Below are 23,986 nucleotides of genomic sequence, written 5' to 3'. Positions count from 1 at the left end.
TCTCGAGGAGACTGTTTTATTTTGGCAGAGGGCGTGAGAAACTCCTGGTTGTTAGCGATGTCGGTATTTCAGAATATCTGACCACACCATAGGATGTACGTTCTATTCAGACAAGGTACTTCATCTGTGTTTCTACTTTGTCTATGCCTAAACATTACTATTGTCGACATCTGTTGTTCACAAAGAAGACTATAGCGACTGCTTACAAGATTAAGAACAATTCGTCACGTTAATTTTTTTTACAGAAACCTGTGTAAGATAAAGTCTTATAACTACTACAATTATATTATAAGATATCACTATGCTGATATAAGTTAAAATACTGTTATGCACCATCGAATATTATAATTAACAACTTATTCATAGGACGATTTTCCTTTATAAGAGCAATGAAAAAAATCAAATATTTTCTGCTGTTTCAGTAATAATGCTACTTTTCAAATGTTTATTACTATTTTCGGAAACGCAAAAATCTCGGCGCATGCGCGTTGCGATATAATCACGCGTCTCGGCTGTGCTCTGCGCGCGCATCTCGGCGCGACTCGCGGCTTTCAATAAAAAATTGAACGTACCGCACGCCAGTAAACTGTGAGAGGTTTCCAGCGATTCGTCAGGTGAAACTCTTGGTCGTTGTTAAATTTCGTTTCGTCAGTGCTCCTTACATCAAACATTTTCGACTTATGCATCACGACATACACAAAAGCAAACAATTACATTCTCTGAAGTTAATACAACAGTACCGATTCGCCGAAAGCATCGGTCAGCTGTCAAACTGTAAGCGATAGGAAGCCGTGTATGTTGCTCAACTTCTCTCCAACATCTCTGCCGTGGTAGTGGAAAAGCGACGACGCGGGACCAATGGATATCAGTCGGCTACAAGCCGCGGAGAACGTTAGGTCTGCGGAGACTTGATCGATTCGAAGAATAGTGCAGCGTCTCGTGCGGATTGTCATTACCACCGAGTCACTGATTCTTATCGCGTGGTGTTTTAACAAGCGGTTTTCGGTTTTCGAATTTCGTTTCGTGGCTGACAGAGGAATCGCGAGCAGGAAGAGTCGGAAACGAAAATAGAAACGTCGTAGCAGGAACACGTGACATCGAATGTGACAAACTGCGAACAGACGAGACGTTTTAAGACGATTGGTCAGATTTCGCGGTGACGTGAATAATCTCGAGGAAGAACAGTGACACGGGAATCTATTGGCAATTTCACCAGAAGACACCCAGTGAAGTTGCCTCGGTGGGTGCCATTGACCGCCATATTCAGGAGATTCGTTCGAGACAGTTTCGAAAAAACACTTGGGTAGGTGATAAGTCCGTGCAGTGACAGGAGCATTGGTAGGTTAGGGGTCGGTTGTTAAACACGTCACGCGTGTCAGTCGGTGGTTAGAACACAACGCAAACCACATCGCCGAGATGGAGTTCAAGTTCAACGTAAATAAACTCTTGCCCAGGAAGATCAACAAGGTCACGCACACTCTCATCCCAGAAGACTTCAAAGGTGACCGTCGAGAATTAAAGTAAGCACACGTTCAATGTCACTTTCAGCGATTCAAATGTTTTCGCGTGGTTTATTGATGTTGACCTCTCTCACGCCACCGCTTGGTCTACCTTTTTTTGGAGAATTTTTCATCTCGATTTATTGATACGAAACGTCGAGTATAAATACAATCTCTTTTACAGCGCAGATTCTCTCGATCGTTTTGCGAATAAGGAGTATCAAACTTTTTGCGATCGAATATATCGAAATGCCGTAAGAGGTATTGCTTATCGCGACTGTTGTCGTCATCTTCAAGGTTATCTTGTAATATGGAACGTGCATGGTACTTTCACTTCGCGTCGATGACACGAGTGTGGTAATTTAAAGTCATTCTTGCGTCTCGATGACTTCCCGGAACAGAATCGGTTCGGTCCGGTCCGACCCCGGCACGTAAAGAAACTGCGTCTGGCATGACACATGCACATTGACACCTTCGCGTTCGCCGATATTACCGGCGAATCGATGGTGGAAGCAAATGTCATTGTAATAGTTCCATGTGTTGGCGTGGCTCGAATTTTACGGAGATATTCTGACGCAAGGAATTTTTGCAAAACTGCGAACGTGTAAATTTCATTATCATCTGTTTATTCAGATGTCATCAGTTTCTTGTTCTGGCGCGATACATTGGTGTAGGTGTAACTTCCTAGATAGAAGACCTAACATTGTTTCTCTAATATTTTATCACGATAAAGAACAATGTACTGTTACTGTTATGATAGTTTTATTTTCTGTGTTTGCTACATTCATTAATAATATTATCGCTTGATTTAGATAGTTGTTTTTAATGTTATTTTTTATTATTTTAGCAAATATAGGGGAAAGAAAATAGAAAGAAAATAGATAAATCAATTGACAACTGAGCTAGCTATCATAGAATGATAGAACAAGCGATAATTAGAACAAACAAAATGGTCAACGTTAAGATCGATAAAATAGATTAGCGACGTTCATTTTAAAGCTTGAAGCCTCTATTTTGCACTCCGCTGTTCATTTTCTTATAACATGTTCTTGCATAACATGGCAGAAGGGAGACTGAAGGAAGATACGTACTTTCACGAAAATATTAGAAATTGAAACGTTTCTAAAAACTTTAAGACATCTTTTTTCACTATTGACTCTACCATAAATTATGAGATTGAAGCTTCGCTTTTATATTGATCTACTAGAACTGACATTGCTCTTCGATATTACAATAAATTGGAATATTCTTTGGAACCATCACGGCAAAGATCAAGAAAGAAAAGAAAACAAATAAATTCCAAATCGAACCTTATACGCTCGATTATGTGAGTGAGGAGAAATGAAACCTTACACCTGTTGAGAACAGAGTTCACCGCAAAATGCGTAACGCCGCATACTTGTGTAGGTGAGAGTTGTTCGCCGAGAATAATCAACTTCGGAAAACCGGCTGGCTGCCTTATAATTGGCCTAATGCCGTCGACAGCATTTTCAATCTCAAATATGCTCTGTTGTTGCTTCGACAACAATTGACTGTAAATTTATGTCAGGTTATGTATTTATGAATAGGTCAAATCCAAAATAACAAGAACATTTAGGACAATTCATATATTATGATGTTGTCAATCATTACCAAAATCATTAAGAAAAGAAGTGAAGGTTCACATAGTTACTGAATTCTGCAATCGTTGTAAAAATGATTTTTTTGTTTCTCAGATCTAGAACTGTAGGTACAGTTTCAGTCAGACTTCCCAAAGGGCACAGCCGATTAAGATGGTCAAAACTGCCCTTAGAGGTTTTTCAATGAGTCATACACCGTTCGATAGCTGACCAATCAAAACTCATCTGTGTAAAATTTTAACCCCGTAACTTGTCCGTGAGGGTAGTAACAGGGTAAATTAGATTTTGCGGTTTTCCGGCATTTTTCCACCTTTAGCGGCTTTTTAAAATTTTGAAAAAAATATGGCTTATTTTGGACATTAAACCGCATGTTATAGAACTTTATCAGATTTTTCAGTTGCAAGCTGTGATTATCAAAAATGAAAAACCCCCAAAAAATCGGAAAATTGAAGATTTCTCACTGTTATGTTATATTCAAAACTTTTATATTAATTCCCTGATAAAGTACTATCACGGCTCGTGTACTCAATTTTTCTCAGATTTTTTGCCAACCTGCAACATTGTCAAAAAAGATGAAAACCCAATGTGTCGATGTTTTTTGCTGTCAGAATGAAGCTACTACTTTTCTAGCTCACCGCGAGAGTGGATTAAGTAATTTTAAACGTTATTGCATCGAAACAAATAATTTTTTAAAGCGAGCAAAAAAATTGTAACAAGCGGAATATATGTCGAAATGTTTCCGCTCATTACAACTCAATCGGTTAGCGCGATGGTTAGAGCGTACGATTTTGGTGCTGCTGGGCTCGGGTTAAAATCCCATCGGAGGCTAAGTTTTTTTTTCGTAAAACACATTTTATTTTTCCAATTCTATATCACATGGTTTATTTAAATGACTTTACAAATATGTGTGTAATGTTTTAAGAACATTTTTTTTAACATTTGAAAAATATTTAAGTCAACATACATACAAAAATAGTTTTGGAGTATCTCTTATTTTATCCATTCTCTAACTACATATGTTCGTCATTACGGTTTTGTTTAACATTCTTTAGATTACAGTTCATTAATTTTGCTTCTAAGCTTTTCGTCTTCAGCAAATACGGGTAGAAACGAGTCTTCGTCCCGGAAACCAATTCTTTTTTTATGACTTCCTTTTATGAGAAAGTTTTCTTTTGTGCAAACGGCCAATGGGTCCGTGGATGTAGAGGCTGAAGATGCCGGAATCAAGGAGGTTTGTAATGAATCGGACTGGTCCAAGGATGTAGAGCCTGATACATTCCACATTCCTACATTCCTACATTACTACATTCCTACATTCCTAGATTCTTACATTCCACATTCCTACTATCCTACATTCCTACTATCCCACATTCCTACTTTCCCACTTTCCAGCATTCACATTCCTACATTCCTACATTCCACATTCCTACATTCTACATTCCACATTTCTACATTCCCACATTGCATATTCCTACGTTGCACATTCCTACATTTTTACATTACTACTTTCCTACATTCCTACGTTCATACATTCCTACATTTCTACTATTCTACAATTCTACAATTCTACATTCTGCATTTCTACAATTCTGCAATTCTACAATTCTACAATTCTGCAATTCTACAATTCCACATATCTACGTTTACAATTATTACATTATACATGCTCGTTCATGTTTTGTTGAGTTGTGCATCTCACGCAGCAACATAAACATATTAGTTAGTTACGCCTTACCTTCTAATTTGCATACGACAAATCACGAAAATGAACGAATTTCAAGAAGCAAAGTAACATTATTTTCGTAAAGTTGACCAGGCCGTAAAGCAATCATGCTCGAGATACTCCAATCTTATAATAAAAATACATTATATTTAAATTATATAATGAAAATTGATTATATTTAAATTTTATAATAAATATTAATTATATTTAAATTAGTAATACTTTCTTAGAGACACCTTTCATCCACATCAAATTCGAATCCAAGTCCATTGTATAATAATTACTTTATGGCACGGAAGGTTTACGACTTCGTAACACCGTGCAGTCCCGTCTCAATACGTACAGAGTCATAAAGTAATCATGTTCGCGGTTTTTTGGACAATGAATTTGATTTACGACCGAATGGACATTTCGGACTCGAAAAACATTTAGGCAAACACGATTTTGTGTCCTAACTTGGCCGTAAATCAAAGTTCCTTTCCGAAAACCGTAAATTTTTGAGTGCTACACGACTCGGAGGTCCAAATATAGTGTCTACGATTGTAACGTTGCATTTGTTTCTTTGTCGCGAACTTTCGTTCGGTGTATATCGTGATAAAAATGGTTAAAAATCTGAAGAAATATACACTTGTTATTTGTAATGAGTGCGTACGGTGTTAGAACGCTATAAAGAATGTGAAGCGGTGGAGAGCAATAAATAATTATATTTAAAAAATATGACAAACAAAATACTTGTAGTTACAACGACGTGTGACGAGATTTCCTGGGTAGATTAGGTCAGTCCATTAAAAACGTACACAAGGGGAAACCCCTCCACCATTTACTAAATAATAGTTGGATAAAATGGGTCCACCAATTAGAAAGAATCTATCAGAGTTGAGACGGCGAAGGTGGGTCGATAGTCTGACGCCAAAAAACGGGGACGCCATTGACTATGGTGCTCCTTGAACCCCGTGGAAATTACCGGAAATAGACTGTCGAACCCTTTTGGCGCCCTGTACGGGTTTAGGCCACGTCAAGTGCCATTCAGAACGGCATGGCCACGCTGACACTTCACCAAGTAAGTCAGCCGATCCTCTTTAGCCGTACTAGAGTCATAAACTAATCAATTTGTCAAACAGACGCTAAACAGATTCTCAAAAATGGCATCGCCCAAACCGATCGCAACCTAAACCCGGAAGAAAGCCATGCGACCATATACGCGTCGCGACATTATCTTTGTAAAATAATATGGAATAGCTGGTTGCAATGCACCGTGAACTTAACTCTTTGTACTCGAAACCATTTTAAATGTTAATCTGAAATAATTTTCCTGGCTCATAGTATTTCCATTTTATTAAAAATTATCTTGGGACGTGATAGAACAATTTGAATGGTGCCGCAGACTCGCCACTCAAGTGCAAAGGGTTAATAATTTTTCCGATAGAACGAGATCATTCGTGTTCGTTGTTTATCACGCGAAATTAAGCTTTCGTATATTATATTCACTTTTTGCACTCGAAATTGACGCTTTCGTCGATCGATTCGATAACAATAGCATTTTTTTAAAATCTCGCGGTGTATTTTGATCTCCTCGCGGCTGCGTAGCAGAATGACGCGCCATTGACCTTTTTTCACGTCTGGAAAGGAGTAGTATTATTTCACAAGGTGGGAAAGAGCAAACTCCGTCTAAACGTTCGTAAATTCTTCAGCGGTGACTCGTAACGCTTACGGAAGTCGATGATGAAATTCTGCAGCGGTTATTTGGTTTATCCTGTTGCACGAGATTGACACCATAAATCTAACGATCTATCATCGAGCGTCTGTATTTTATCGTAACCTGTACATTCTATCGTTACGGTAACGAAGAAATAAAAAATAATTTGTTATCGGTACGAAATTCTGATAACATAAATGTTTTTATTCATACAAATTTGAGATCGATTTACATGCTCTATCTATTAATTGTTAATTAGGAAGTCGAAATTGTAAGAGGAATTTTTTAATCTAATTCGATTTATTTTGGTTTAACAAAAATTCGATGGAAATAGACTTTCGGTGAGAAATTATTGGTTTTACGAATACCGTTCACTTTTACTTGCAAATCTTGTACTGACTGTAGTTCCACATAGTACGGGGATAGCAGACTCCCCCTCACGCCTGATCCGGCCAATTTAAATCTCAGTTACATTGTTAGAGCAAAGTATGTTATGTCAGCAAAGCAATTGATGCCTGTGAATACTACAAAGGAAATTGTTAAGTGTAAGATTTTAATATTTATAGTCCACTGTAATACAATTCTGTCAGAATCATACCGTGCAGAATGTTATTATCATTATACATGTCGCAGTCGAACGAGAGACAATTTATATTAGAAAGAACACGTGTCAAATGATCTTCTTTTGATCTCCAACGAAATTAATTTCGATTCTTTTAATATTTATAACTAAATTGTCGATTTTTTTATATATTTACAGTATACCCGGTTATTTGTTATCTTGTGTATTAACACTTTAACCACCATTTATTACAATAAATGAATATACTTCACAAATCACAAAAATATTGGTATGTTATATTTTATTTTTGCTATATGATCCGCTTCCTTCGATGCATCATTAAGAATAATTATTCGAACAGAACTAAGAGTTCCTGACGGATGAATTAATAATGACCAAATCTAAAACTCAATTGTTACTTCTTACGTTTTTATCATAATTTTCTTTATAGTTGTACCTTTCATAATTGGAAGATTTGGTAATTGATTAATCCCTTTAATAATTGGTGCTCCAGATGTAGCATTCCCACGTATAAACAACATAAGATTTTGATTATTAATCCCATCACTATTTATAGTAATTATAAATAATATCTTTAATTCAGGATCAGGAACAGGATGAACAGTCTACAATAGCCTATCTAATGCTTAAAAATTATATAATAGCATCTCAATAATAGATAATTAATTATTGTTCGCCGTGATGGGTAAAAATCCGATTTATAGTCTATCGGTCGGTAAAATATTAATAATATTAGGCGAGGTTCGAAATTGTTTTTGACCAGCAAGTTAGCATTATGGATCAATGAAATGTAACGGAGTAGCAGACCGAATGAATTCCAGCGGTGACCTCTTTAAAATCAATCATATTTCCATAAATTACGATAAGATTTAGAACGATTTGCATACGCTACACATCGACGTTGAATTAATTACAGTTACTATTATTGTATCAGCAACCTGAATCGTATTTCGCGGCAATAGTTCCAAAGGGATTTCATGCACGTTTTTTATCCAATAATCCTGACACATGGTGTTGTATTTATGGCAACGATTTGCCTTTGTAAAATCTTTTCCACGCACGGCAGTGTTATCTTTACAAATTCTGGATTAACGAAATATTGTAACTCTGAAAACAATTAAAAATCAAAATTAAGGAGAAGTACATTTTATAGTCACACTATTAAAATACCTTGCAAGCTTATGAAAATATTTTTACAAATTTTAAAATGATGCAAACTATCGTATTCTTATACCAACAAAAATATGATGTTTAACAAATTGTCGAGCGATATAAATTATTATAAAAATACTATAAAATACTACAAAAATATTATAAAATACTATAAAAATACTATAAAATTCTGAGATATTATAAGTTATTTGTAACATTAAGAAATGAGATATCATTTTTACAAATTTTGGGGACATATAAAATTCTCGAATGCTAGAAAGTATATCGATCCAAAGAGAAACAGTCCGAAAAACTGTAGAACGATGAGTAGTACAGAATTTTTGCGAACTGCATTTTCGCGGAGTTCGCGGTACTCGGGAGTTTCGCGTACTTCTTGGAGCTCGAAAGATCAACGAGAGCGATCCTCGCAGCGTTTTAGAAAACGAATGCGCTATGATTTCGCCGTGCCGGCGGGGCACATAATAATTTACGTTTCCGATACATATTCATAAGAGCGCGATTTCCTTTTTCTCGTGAAAGCAGCGTGAAACTCGCGAAGCCACCGTACTTTTATTGTTCCCGATATAATTGCTCCGGCGTGGCGGCTCAGGCGTTTTATTGGTTCCTCGACGATTCTCGTTCTCTTCCTCAAGCCGGCTAATTAATTCATGCCGTCGCCGAGGCTCTATCACACGTTGAAATATCGACGATAAAACGTCAACGAGGAGTTCGATACGCGGGCTCCGCGTTTGCGATAAGCGCGCGACGTTTAATTGCGTACGAATCGTTCGATCTTACGCGAGCTAATCGAAGAAAGAATAATACGAGAGCAAGTAATCGCAGTATATGGCGCGTAACTGTAACCGCTTCGGTGGCACCGTAAGCAATTACTAAATCGCGGGGTTCTCACCCATTCATAAAGATCTCCAGGATCGAATAAGATTAGTGCGTTCGTAAATGCGCAATCTTTTAATTGCCTCCACCGTTTTTTTATCCATATTTTGTTACCTTTTATCTTGTCGCGAATGTTAATTCTACGATTTTCAATTGTAAGAATTATTCGAGATACGCGTATAATATTTACGGTAATAATATTCGTTAGAGTTGAAATAAATCGCGAACAATTTCCTGGTTTTTAAGGGGAGCGCGTATCCCGCTAATTAATTTATTGCGATCTTATACATTTTTAAAATTTCTTTCTTGAAACTGTTTCCGATTCCGGATACTGAAATCTGAAACGTAAAGCTTTCATGAAAGATCGTTACACGCACGAGCAAATATAAATTTCATATTAATTCGTTATGTGATTTATGTTAATTTTTATGTTCCATTCGAACTAATTACGACTGCTTAGTATCTCAGCATTAAACGAGTTCTTTTATTACGTTCTGTTCAATAAAAAACGATCGTTCGATTGACAATTATTCGTCAAGTAACAATTTATAGACCGGTTTGTTACGATCAATTATTTTGGCGGTATTGTAATTTTACATAATTTTACTACATTGTCATTCACATTACAACATTTATTTCTATACAAGAAATGAATAAGTTAACCCTTTGCACACGAGTGGTGACTCTGAGGCACCGCTGAAATTGTTAAATCACGTTCCAAAATAATATTTCCACTATAAAGATTTAGATTTCAAAAATTGTTAAAAGTGTAATGCATAAAATACACTTTCTCATATAAAATGGAAATGCTATATGACGGAAAAATTATTTCAGAATTACAGATAAAATGGTTTGTTACGCTAGTAGACTAATTCATCTGAGATACTTGGACACACTGGCATTAATTAATTACATATCATTGCATATAAAATTGCACATTGCGTTCACGAGAGTAGAAGGAATGTCTGACGAGAAATACGCGTATACATGTGTGAAACATTTCGCATGAATCCCGCCGATCTATCAGCGATCTACGGCGTCGTTTCAATGCCTCGTGAAAAAAACATTATACCGCACCGATTATCCATCACAATTTGCATTGTAAAGTGGCCCATTGGCGCGACTCCAGTTCTAGAATTGGGTCGGATCCCACGACACATTAACTTAAGTTACACGATCGATCTTCCGAGTGGGAAGCGACCTAAGGAAGCGAAAAAATATAGAGTGAAGTTTGCGTATGTATGAACACAAGCCGGTATATACATTTAAATAGGGAAAATCGGTGCGCATAGACTGTGACTGTAGTCCGATCGGTATCAATGTAACGAGTGTTTCTGTTCCAAGAAAATTAGAATGTGTATCTCGCGGTACGATCGGTCTGCGGATTTTATCAATTCGCGATAAAACCGAGCAGATTAAGTTCAAAACAGCTTCGATAGATTTCGATTTAAGATGCCTAGTACCTTTTTATAGAATCCGATCGTTCTCCAAATTAACTCTGCGGCGCCATAGAAATTGTTACACCAAATTCCAAAATTATTTTCATAGATATCACCGTAGCTTATATTTAAAAAAATTGTTAAAATTCTAATTGTTATATGAGTCGCGTAACTCAATTTCATGCGAACCGAATGCACTTTGTTATACAAAATGGAAATATTATAAACCAGAAAAATCATTTCAGATTTACAGTTGAAATTACTCCGAGTGCAAAGAGTTAATTTCTGAACAAATCAATGCTTCTTCGAACAACAAATAACTTCTAGCGAATAAAAATGAACAAATAACAGCAAAAATAATAGCAAATAAAAATGAAGAAACAACTTCTTGTTTCAATGAATTTTCGTCGGTATAAAATCGTATTCTGATAAATTCTGATCAAGATAAAGTATTCGACAACGCGGAGCAAAATTCGATCCATTAATCCTTTTATTTCTTATCCGGGATCGTTCGCGAGCCGTAATGTTTCGCGAACACGCGTCGATATTAAAAGTACAAGAAAACGTAAAGGCGATTTTCACTGTCCGTGAAATTAATTAATACGGCTAATTGTGTACGGCGAGCAGCGGCTACGGTTGTTCGCTGGAACAGGAAGAGTGATTATCAGTTTGAAGTACCTCGTTGATCGTTAATTGACAGGGCTACCCGTGTGTAGACGATTCTTTACGGGATTCGCATGATCCCAAGTATGCGGAACGAGAAAACGCGGTGCGCGCACCGCCGCCGTCGCTGCCGGCTCTCTGACTCAGACGCTAATTTCAGTGCCTCGAAGCATAATCGGATTGTGTAATCGATTTTATAAATCGTCGCGTTTAGGAGGCGCGCCTGTCCCTCGTGACGACGGTAATTGTTTCGCGAAACGAGCCGGGTGGCACCGTGAAAGAATCGCAAACATTTAGCCAACTTCGCTAAAAAAAGTCTCTCGTTTTTCCTGACCGAAAGCCCCGATAAATATTTACTTGGCCAAAAAGGTCTTCACCTTTTTCTTTTCAACGCGGCGCTCCTACCGCGATATAGTTACGTAAGCTGAACTGCCAAACGATTTCTCCGGTATTTCTAACTCTTGGCTTGCTTTTTAGGCTATTATTTTCCGTTTCTTCTTTTCGCGGTACTCGCTTGTGTATGCTCGCACTGTAGTAGTAGTTAATTTTTTATCATTGAGTTTACCGTCACCCTGTTTGAAACAGTAACTGTTGACAGACTGCAGGATATTGTTTGAAGCGAACAGATTTTTAAATGTCGTTTAATGTAAACTGTTCCTAAAAATTTATTTAATGTAAACAATTGTCAAAATTTTATTTAATGTAAATAATTCTCAAAATTTATAAATATAAAGTAAACAGGTTTTGAAATATACTTAATGTAGACCGTTTTTAAATTTCATTCAATGTAAACAGTTTTTTATGTTTCATTTAACGCGAACAGTTTGCAGAATATATTTCGCGCAAATGGTTTTCTTAATTTTATCTAATGAAAACAGCTTTCAAAATATATTCAATGCGAACGATTTCTAAATTATATTTAATATAAATAGTTTCTAAAATATTGAATAACATAAACAGCTTTTGGAACAGTGTTTCAAGAGAAAAATTCAATAGCAAGGAGTTATCTGTATCGAACGAGAACATAGAACGAACATTTCTAGGTCCAAGTGGTGGGCACAAGACTTTTTGTTCCCTTAGAGAAGAATCACAGAAAAGTTCAACGCGAATGACTCACGCAAAAAGGAGGAAACAGAGAGGGGAACCGAAAGTGGAGCAACTGCTTCGCCCTATTTACGTAGTTAACCGTGCCGTATAATTTATGACAATATCAATAAATAATATAACGTGGCCGCAGTTGTAATCTTAATGGTTTCCATAAAACAAATTATGGAATCAGCACAGAATCTTTAAACGCTTTAGATTCTTTCAATTTTATCGTAGAACGTGGCTGACGTGTATTATTTCACGTATACGAAAAGAAATGTTCTATTGTGCACATAAATAATAAATAATTGGAACAATTTGACAACTTTTGGGAAAAAGGACATTGTTTTCTAGAATTTCATTATTTTTGGCAAACTAAATCGGAGTCCAAGTAATCCACAAACAAATCAAAACAAATAAATAAATAAAACAAATAAATAAATAAATAAACAAATAAAACGTGCTTTGCGACAAGTGGAACTATTTATTTGTATTCACACGCGTGTACGCTAATTCTCAGACATCTTTTTATATTTCAATTTTAAACGGATAAAGAAAAATCGGCGTATTTTTGTTATAATATTCGAAACACCGTGCTATAATAGCAATACCTGTAAATTGTGATAAATGTTTGTTTCAGTGAATGCCAGAGGCAACTCAGCAGGGTCTTGGACGACATGGGCGAGGCCTCGGCCAGAGCCCAGGGTCTGAATAAGCCAATAACCAGCGCCCTAAAACTTCGGGACACCGACCATATAGTTTATCTGCTAGTCGATAATGAAGCAAACACGTAAGTCCCGAAACTTCGCAATACTTAACTATTAAAGTAATAGTACTTTAACTTTCTAGACGTTATTTAAAGCAAACTTCGATCGTTTAAGTGCCGATCTATAATATATTTTATCCATTAAATTTCGAAAATTCTAATTTTCGTATTAATTCTTAATCGAGTTATAAGAAATATTACTAAATCTTAAACGAATTATATTCCTCCTATGAAATACTACTAATTTATCTTAAACGAGTTATATTGATTCTATGAAATAATTTATTCTAATTATTTAAACTAATTTATCTCAGAAACAAGTATCACTTGCAGTATAATGTCTAATTTATTTTTGGACTATAATATACCCTATAATTTACCCTTGCCTTATAGTAACCGACTTATGTATATTTTGAAGTTAATCTACTAAATATAGATATTATACAAAATTGAAACTAAATGCAATTCTTCACCTAGTTATGTAATAACATAGTTATATTGCCAAGGGCTAGGTAATCAACGATGGCAATCGATTTTCGGGGTTGATATTCGGCAGGTGACGCGTGTTAATACCGTGGAAATTCTTGGAGCCGGCCCCTGGTCCTCGACCAGTCGATATTGCGGGAATTTTTTGAAGTTGATACTCGGCCACTTAACCCGTCGGAACGCCGACAACCGAAAGCGATCCCGCGCCGAGCGAAAGGGAAGCTGTATTTCGCAGGATAAGGGTTCCGCGGCGTGCAAAATGGTCGGCGTGGATCGATACGGTCGTGTCTGGTGTGTCGCTGGCCTGCGGAAACCCCGAGCACTTCCTTTCTCGCTCGGTCCTACGCTCGTAAAGCATCATCGTCTCGGCCCGGTGTTTTCCGATTAACGCACGCCCCGGGACCGTTTCACGCGCGAGAAAAATTCCCGTATCGTCGCGCGCGGCCGTGCCGATCGGAGATGATAATAGCCGGATCGTAAAGATACTACCCCCTGCCGCCATTAACGATGCACGGCTATTAATTACTGAAAGTAGACGCTCGTGCGACCGGCGTTCTCGTCGTCGACGCCGTCTTCGTGACGCTCCGAGCGAGCGATGCAATCGACTGCGCCCGGCCGCACGAAGCATTGTAACTAGACTGCAGGGCTTTCCGCAAACCCCTGTGCTCCTCGATCGTCCTCCAGAAAACGAGAAACTTTTTCTTCTATTTTACAGTATTTCACGCTACGTACACCGGAAGCTTGTTAATTGAAATTCTTAACCCCTTGCACTATGACTCCTTTCACGTTTCATTGCTTAGCACTTATTTGTTCTTAATATTTTCCTTAATAAAACCAGATAATTTTTGTTTCTTGTATTGTCTTTATTTAAAATTCAATTTGATTTCGATTTGGTAGAAATTAATAATATTCATATTTAATAGATCTTACATGGAATCTTTATCACGAGTCTGACTCTTTATTATAGTGCAAGGGGGTTAACTGTGAATAAAATTATCGAGATATATATTTTATTTATTGTTTTTTTATATGTTTTATTTGCTGCTTTTTAATGATTATGACTGCATCACAAACTAATCTTTATTTCACATTAACAGTGTCTGATGTCGGCTTTGTTTGACTCTTCATAATTCTTGCGAATTGTATGAACAGTATATTTGTTCCGTCTTTTATTGTAAGGTTGTATTTTGTATGCATCGTTGCTTGAAAAATAACTACATAATTTTGTCGTTAAAATAATTTTGCCGTTAAACATTTTACGTCCGTCTCTATCATTGTTACGTAAAAAAGTTTACAACTCGAAGATTATTCCTCGAATATAATTGCTCGGAATTGAGAAAAATAAATGATTTCTAAGAAATTAGTAGTATCTCATATACTGGAATCAAATTCGTGTGCAATATTGTCGGTCGCTCCAGCGAGACTCGTAAAACAATTTTTGCTTCGCGATAACGGCTGTACAGCGTCGCGCGGCCATGAACCTCGAAAAAAGTCGCGCGAATCAGAGTATGAAGCTCTTCCTCATCCGTTCTGCTTAACGAACCTTAACCCTCACGCATTACCATATACTTACTTACGAAGTCTTGGATAACTTTCTCGTAGGAGAATAACTGGCTCGCCGAGATAGCGCACGGCGCGTCACGCGGACGAGAGTTTTTAACGAGTTCGAAGCGTGCGCGTCGTTAACAGGGAACGTTGTCATTATTAAATCGTCGGAGCAACAATTTTATCATTTATCGACCCTTTCGTTATTTTATTGTTAAAACTGCGAATTTCACGTGTGACAAAAATGGGAAGCTAAAATTCAGAACAGATGAGATAGAAGAATTTGGTATACCTGGTACATTATTTTCAATTGGTTACAATACAACGACGCTTCATAGTCTGTTTAGTAAAAAATTAATGTCATAAAATTTTGGCAAAAAATTAATATGTCTCCGAAAGCACCGCGGGCGACTTTCCACCCTTCGTATATAAATCTGTAAACAAGCCGCCGTCAAGATCAGTTTTCACTCGGTTACCTAATTTGCGCGAAATTAAAGAATTAATCGAAACATCGATCACAGACGAAAATCACCGTTGCTTATTAGAGTAACGCGGATCTCGAACGATAGACCGGAACCATGAATCATCGTCTGCGGCTGATGTTTCAACCTTCCTTCGATTTTACAGCGGACTGGGCAGCGTGGTTGGCCTGCTAAAGACCGGATCGAAGAATCTCTTCATGTTCGACGAAACCGGAATTCATTATCAGCTGAAGCCTAGATGCATTTTGGACTTTTACGTCCACGAAACTCGACAACGCATGGGCCTTGGGAACATTCTGTATCAGTATATGCTATCTGTAAGTAGTCCGAATTCTCGCATATCGGCTCCGTTTCAGGTCAATTTCACCTAATCGTTCAGTTAAAAGCAGATAGCGAAGTGAAACTTCGTCTGCTCGTATGGGAATCAATCGATACTCTAATATTAGGTGCTAACTAATTTTTTCTTTTAAATTTCTATTTTATAGGTTAAATGTTATACCATGAACTAGGTTAAATATTAAACTATTCTCTAGTTTAAATATTAAAGCATTTCGTAGTTCAAATACTAAACTATTTCATAGTTTAAATATTAAACCATTCTCTAATTTAAACATTAAACCATTTCGTAATTTACATATTAAACCATTCTCTAATTTAAATATTATATCACCTTTATTTGCACAAATCATTTTTAGTTTTAATATCGAGTTTTATCTTCAAGTGACCGCAGTGAAGTACGGTTCTGAGAAAACGAACGGTCGCAAAATGTTGCATACACCTAAAACGGGTCCATGCCTTGTTCCGAACGAATTCAGCAGTTGTCCGTTTAACCGTTTGATTAATTCGGTTTGCCGGCGATCGCTTGCGAAATGAGGAACTTTCGCAACTAGCCGAACAGGAACGTGGTAACGACTTGGTTTTGCGCAAGGCTTCCGTGGAAGTAGTTTAGATCAAGATCACACGTCGCCTTTCTGCTTTTACTCGGGAAGTAATTACACGTTGTTCGCGCTCCAGACGATTCGCAATCCGCGCGGGTGGACTGTTCTCTCTGCGTAAGGGACCCGCACGAGTTTCTTCGCTGTTCCCACGAGCATGGGATCGAATTGATCGGCACCGTGGATCGAGCACGCTCAGCGAACATTCTCACGCAATTTTCCCACCAATTTATTCGAAACTTTAAGCCAGCTGGATGGTCTTATTGGCAGTCGATGTACCGAGCACCGAGTTTGTTTCATCTTAGAAATGTTCACTGCGCGTTTATTTATATATATATATAATAGATCGGCAGAATTTCAAAGAACAGATAGATTAAACGAACTTGAGATTATCTGTATATTTCTAGCAACTTACTGAAATTATTAAAGAATATTTGTCTTTGTTTCAAAGTTTCAAATTTCTACATTTCTTTGTAATAAAATCGAAACTTCAAAACTATAAATTAAAATTTCTAAAAGAGACTGTGTATAATTTCTTTTTTAATTTTTAAGATTTTAATTACTGTTATTGTTAGGTTGGAAACTATGAAACGGGCGTCGTAGCTGAACACAGACTAAACAAAAACGCCCGTTTCATAGTTTCCAACCTAATACATTCCACGTATAAATATTCGAACATTTATCAGAGTTTCCTGATTCTTCCGTCCGAAGTTCTTTAATGATGCGGAGACTATATAAACGCGAAAAAGGTCGAGCCAGTCGCAAGAAGAACTATGCGGACCGAGGGGAAAGATTTACAGAAAACTGGTATTCGTAGCCGTGCGGCAGCTACGTATTCCAGATTATTTTTTGCTCGGCTCCTGTCATGGTCGGCGCACTTGTCAGAATCACAGCAAGTGCTGTCGGCTTAGCGACACGTGAATTCGCCCCGTGGTCTCACGCACGGTGCTCAACTATCACGAATGCCGACCTGTACGGTACTTTTCCGTAATTAATGCATATTAGCCGTACTCTCCGACGTGTTATACACGGAGGCGGCCATTAGCGTGCCAGTTTCCTTCGTCCTACCTGACGAAAAATTCGAGCCGAGATAAATTACAGAAAATTGTACGCGTTGTCGTGAAAAAAAGGATAACTCCTGTGACGATTACAAGTCAGTTTGTCCTTAGCGAAAACATTCGCCGGGGCTTCCACACGGACCAATCGGAGAGCGAACAACTTTTACAATTTTTACGAATTTGAATACTGCTAATATATTTAATATTGTATTAATAATATTATATTTTGTTTGATCGAATGATTTAATTTTCTTACTCAATTCTATAATATCACAGGCAATTTTTAAAATAATTTTTACTATCGCACGGTGTGATCCTTTTTTAAAATATGGTCCTTGAATCCAGACGATCGAAATTTTAGATAACAAGGGCCAAGTCGCCAGAAGCGAACGGCATCGAGTAACGAGAAACGATAAGAAAAGGCAAATGGCAGGTCAACGTTGGCAAATTAGTGAACGATCTTAAATAGGAGCGTGACAAAAGGTCGTTACGCGTGGGTGTTACGGGCGAAGGTAACCTGAAAGGTGACTGAACTCGTTGAAACTGTTTGTTTCGCCTCGGTACTTTCGTTTCTCCTTATTAGACCAAGGACCAGATGTACCTTATAGGTGCTTCACTCGTATTTTTGGATGTCGAGTGCCTGACTTGGCTTTCCAGTTGACAAGTAAATGGCGTAGTTAAAAAAGCTTGTAGTTTCTCGATAGAGAATTGAATCGAATGATGGAAATTTTTACTAATTATTATTATTTATTATTATATTATTTTTATTAATCTTACTACTATAAATTTGTAATCACTTATCGCATAAACAATTCGATTAAATGTAGCAGAACAATGCATTTCATTCGAATTAACGAAGTTTGTATTTTCGTATTAATTGCAAACTGTTCGAGGTGTCGAACTACTTTAATTCGTATCATCGTTCGAATTCTTTAGCATTGACAGACTTTATTGATTTATTTCGTTATTATACGTATTTCGTGAGTGACCATTGCGTTTTTGTTTCCAGGAAGAGAATATTAGGCCGGTGAAACTGGCGATCGATAGACCTTCTGAGAAGTTCTTAGCCTTTCTGGACAAACATTACGGCCTCTCGAAAATAATACCGCAGAATAATAAGTTTGTTGTCTTCCAAGGGTTTTTCGATGACGGTATGTATCCTTGTGCTCTATTTACAACGCAATTATATGGCCGTGAGAGGTCCTATAGCAGAAATATACTAACAGGAGTAAATAATAATATTAATTGTTAACAAAGCACGCTTTAAAATACCTTGAATTTTTTTGCTGCTTTAAATAATGCATAAAATCCGTAGTCTAATAATAATTTAGAATTAGATAGACGTATAAGAAAGTAGGAGGAAGTTTTTCGCAACTCGCTGTTTAAAGTTATTGAACTAAAAGAAAATTAATAAACGTAGATGGATAATTCACAGTGATCCAAGGATCACATAAGTCGAGCAACATATCACGTTTTCAAGGTGTACCGCCGTAAATGTATAATCCACATTACTGCCCATGAACTGGTTACCGGTCTGGTTTCGAGTTAAGGGTACGGCGATGGTGGGTCGAAGGTCGATTACATTCGTCTTGTAATTTGTCCTTCGGCGGCTCGCATCCTAAATCGGTAATTCCTGCGAGAAGACGCATAAAATTGCGGTCAGTGTCACCCTATGCACGACTAACGACCCTATTATGCGGGTCGGTGTGATCGATTCGGAGCTGTCCTTAAACGATAAGCGTTCCGTCGATTATAAATGAGCTGCTCCAATTTTTCTTTTTGCCCGGAGGTTAAAACTCGTCCGAGGAAATTGATCGCGTTTAATCGCAGTCCTGACATAATGTGTAATCAAACAATTATAAGGAAACCATTATGCAGTATTAATCATCGTTATCGCACGGAGCTTACGAGGTTGCTTCATCAGAGAGATCGATAAATCTGTGTTAACCGACCTTGCGTTTCGTAAGGGTCAATTATTTCATCTTATATTTTGTTTTTTACGTTGCAGAGCGTCAGGATGTAAGATCAAACAGATACAGCCTTCCTGCTAGTATTGACATTGCTGGCCAAAGTAACATTCACAATAATGTTGGCAAAAGTAATTCTGGGTATGTATATTACATAACTACTTATGCGAAGGTCAAAAATAACTCTTAATAACACTTATTGTGAGTGCTGGAGGCCACTCTAATAATTTATTGTTTAACTACTCCAATGTATAAATGCTTTAACTCTTTTTGCATGATTTGTACCGTAACTGTGATAACGTTTTAATATTATGTATTAGTAACATTTTTCAGTATTAATAAGTACATGTTTCTAATAATGCTTTTTTATTTTTTTCAGCATGAAAGAAATTCATTATCCATCTGTTACACGTAATTCGTTTGGCAGATATGCTGCTGCTCGACCACCCTGTTCCATGGCAAATGTAAGTACAGCCCCGTAGAACACCGTATTATCCTTAAAATATTTTAATAAAATATTTGTGTTTATTGGAAACTCGATAATAGAAACATTGTGTGTGCGAGTTATTTTTTATTAAGATTATGTATACTGTTTCTGATTAATTGAAATAATTAAAAGATTAGCACTTGAACAATGTATTTTATAAACAGACGTAGAGAGAAATTATATTTTAACACCAAATGTACATAACTTAATGGATGATAAATCAATTTTTTTATCCATAAATAACACCTTAATATAAAAAGTGTACTGTGTTTTAAATCTGCAACTTACTTTAATTCTACAACTCAATAATGCAACTTACAGTGTAACTCGATTAAAAACATATTAACGCTTTCTTTTAGATAATTCATAACACAACGGTGCTTGGTCCATCCGCAGAACGTACTGGGTGAGTAATGATGACAGACAAACAACCAGATCGTTGAACGATCCTGCAAGCTTAACGCTAAACTTGCCAAGTCAGTCGTGCTCGGTGGGTTTAGTGTTAAATTAATTAGCTATTAATTCCTATGTTCGTACCTTAAAAAAGCGAGTCCGTCGCGGAAGCCTGATATTTAAGCTTTAATTAATTTCTTCGATAACCAGAGTAATAAGATTTTAAACGAATAACTTATTAATCAATACCGACGAGTTACATGATAGTATTAAAAATTCCATTCGCTACGCTATAAATCAAGCTAACCGTTCCTAAGATTTCAAAACATCGTATATTTGATCGTCAAAAAGTTTAAGAGAAAGATAATTAACACGTTAATGCTAACAAAGCGGCTTTCACTCTTCTTACAATGAATGTGTTCACGCTACCTCTTGCCAGAACATATTCAAGTGCGTGTTAAATGTTACCTGATGCTTCCATATTTAACTGAATTTGAATAGTTTAAGATAATGTTGTTGTTCGAAAATATGCAGTGGTTGTAAAGTTAGAATTTTGTCAATTAGGATCTCGATGATGAATTGTTACCTTCTACTTTAATATATATATATATGTATATTTAATTCTCTAAATAGGTATAGGAAGATAGATTTTGCGTCTTTCATTATACCACAATGGTGTATAAGACTATTGCTGTAATACAAGATTAATATTTAGTAAATAGCAAATGTAAAATGCAACTTCCATTATAAAGAAAGGATGTAATAGAATCTTGACAAATTTATTTATATTGTGACCAAATTATATATTTTAATTTTTTCTGAAATTCATATTTTATTTAATTATTTTAAAAAAGCAATTTGATTGTAATTATTATTAAATCATTTTTATTTGTAATAGCCTTTTTTAACGCACAATTTGTTGAGATTATACATATTATTGGATTATGATTCGCATGCGTGTATGTGAGTATGTATGGATGTATGAGTATCTGTATATTATGTATTGTGATATGTATTATTATTTTTAGCTGTTACTTGCACCTGTGCATATCAGTAAAACATTTTCATTGAATGCTCAGCATGGATTTATATTTACACCCTTTTCATTGACAGATATTAAGCAAATCCACTCTGAAACACAAGTTCAGTATCCCTAAAATCCTTTGCACACCAACAATATCTTCCTTTTACATTCTTATTTGGGCAGTAAGTAATTTTACTTATATCACATTCAAATGCTCTGATTATTGCATGACATACTTACAATGCGAAGCACAATTGAACCAGAGACCCTAACTCGTTTTGTAGGAGTTACTATAATTATTCTGAATCTGTTTTTGTAATAATGTTAACAAATTCTAAGTAAAATTTAAATTTATTTAAATTTTACTTATAAGCACATAAATTTTACATATAAGCACTATTTGTAAAACAGAATAGTTATGTGAATAAATATAATGTTTTATGCAGGTAAAAATTATATCTTTCAATTATTTATAATATATTCACGATACTAACTTTAATTATTGCTTATCATTCGAAATGATTAGATATTGATATCTGCAAACGATGTGGTCATTATTTCAATTCTGCTCTTCAATGTATATTCTCATATTACATCACAGATATATATATATATATATTTCATTATCTTATCACGCAAATTTAAATATAGAATATAAAGTCAAATGGATATATAGTTTTTAATTTATTAATTCTTTAAAAAAATATTTTATATCATTATTTGTTTATTCCTTTCCTTTACTTTAAATATTTGGAACATTTTCATTTTTTGTTAGATGTTTGTAAAGGTATATCTTCATAAAGATCACTAATGCTTAAAGCTTTTTCCAGTCGTGCCGTGGTATTCAAGTGATCGTTTTTTGAAATCAGCATTACAGATAATTTTGTGTTGATAATCATCAAAAAGCAATTTATCAAAAATTATCAAATGCATTGTAGCAAGATAAGCACATTATTGATAATGAAATGGCTTTACTCAACGTGTTAAATATGTACATATACAATATATTACAATTTTTATAAGATTCAATGATTTAACATTCAGATGACGGTGCTTGAGTCCTTTTTGTTAAGACGTAATTTTATTTTATTAAATTAAATAACCTGGATGATTTTTTAACGAACTTATGGATAGTAATATACATCTAAAAACTCCGTTGTCTGAATGTTAATAATATAGAAGTAAAAAAACTATTGTCAACGTTCTTTAATATTCAATGTTTTGTCGACTTCATGGGAAGTTACTTTTTCAGTGAAAAACCGAGAACGCCTGCCGTCATACAATCGAAACCGGAAAGACCACGTTCTTTGAGTCTTTACTCTGAAGAAGAACAGAAACAGCGTACAAGCGAGTTATCCACGGTTCCGACACCTGCTTTACCTGATCACCAACCTACTCCCTTAGCTACTATTTTACGAGAAACAGAGAAAACCGAAAAGAACGTGAAGCCATCTCCTTCCTGTAGTCAAGAAGTAGTAACTGGTACCAACCAGCACGCTCGTTTGGACCTCAAATTTTACCATTCACCCCTGTGGTAAAGCCGTTGAAGAAGTGAGGAATTGACATTTCTTTAAATAGAACTATTTCATATTTATTAACAATCTTAGAGGAATTGTAATGGAAAATTGTATTGCTCGTGTATGTGACGAAGTATAAAAAAGAAACTATACTTTCCACAGTAAAACAACTGTGAGAAGATAGTTAATGACGACTATATGGAGCGGTAGTATTTATTATAATAGAATGTGTTCTCTTTTCAAGAAAAAGAAACGCATATATTCATTAACAAAAATAATATTCTCGTACTTTTTATTCGAAACGAGTTGCGTACAAAGTGAAGCACAAAAACGTTTTTTAATTTTTTAAAAAGTATGTGTTAACTTTTTGTTAATTTTTTTAAAAGTATATGTTTCGAATGTAACCATATTAAAAGTATTAATTCTCAGTACAAATACCTAAAATAATGAATTTCAATTATTTGAAATGGTTGTAACATTCAAATTGTTTAGTAAGTATTCACAAAAGAACGAACTCAAATGTAGTACATAAGAGTCAGGTAGAATTCATGTGTAAACTGGCTTGTAATTTTATATACACATACTTAGTCAAAAGTGTAGTACCAGTTATATCTCTATTGATGAAGAAGGATAATATTATTCTGCTAAGGTTTACAATGAACATTATGTACCAAGATAGAAGGTAACTAATTTATATAACTAAAAAATTTTTATAATGTCGCTATAAAATAATATTATCCTCATTCATTAAATATAAAACTTGGTCTCACTATTTTTTATTGGCGGTGTAAATCAAGTTTTGATAGATGTTTTCACGTGCGATAAAATGATTACCGAATTTGTTATGTCAATTATTTATTTTAATTTTTTGTAAAATTAAGCTGCTTATTGATTTACTTTGATTACATTCAGTGTTTTATTAGAATAAAATATATTCTTCATACGAAAGTATTGGTTAGACGTGTTTATAAA

General features: G+C 35.7%; 1 protein-coding gene across 2 annotated transcripts; it reads left to right on the top strand.

The window, feature by feature from the left end:
* The first annotated feature begins 579 nt into the window (after nucleotides 1–579).
* Nucleotides 580–23,964, top strand: LOC144472615 (alpha-tubulin N-acetyltransferase). 2 transcript variants are annotated; one of them, XM_078185852.1, is made up of 8 exons: nucleotides 580–1,520; nucleotides 12,995–13,144; nucleotides 15,779–15,950; nucleotides 18,636–18,777; nucleotides 19,635–19,734; nucleotides 19,973–20,057; nucleotides 20,440–20,486; nucleotides 22,750–23,964. In XM_078185852.1, the coding sequence occupies exons 1-8, from the start codon at nucleotides 1,417–1,419 to the stop codon at nucleotides 23,033–23,035; spliced, it is 1,086 nt and encodes a 361-aa protein (XP_078041978.1). In that variant the 5' UTR covers nucleotides 580–1,416; the 3' UTR covers nucleotides 23,036–23,964. The 2 variants fall into 2 exon arrangements, with proteins under 2 accessions (XP_078041978.1, XP_078041977.1); XM_078185851.1 differs by having other exon boundaries at nucleotides 22,738–23,964.
* The last annotated feature ends 22 nt before the right edge of the window (nucleotides 23,965–23,986 follow it).

Source organism: Augochlora pura, chromosome 7 (genome assembly GCF_028453695.1).
Source record: "Augochlora pura isolate Apur16 chromosome 7, APUR_v2.2.1, whole genome shotgun sequence".
NCBI lineage: Eukaryota > Metazoa > Arthropoda > Insecta > Hymenoptera > Halictidae > Augochlora > Augochlora pura.
Note: the sequence above shows the minus strand (reverse complement) of the source record. Positions and strands in the feature narration are given on the sequence as shown.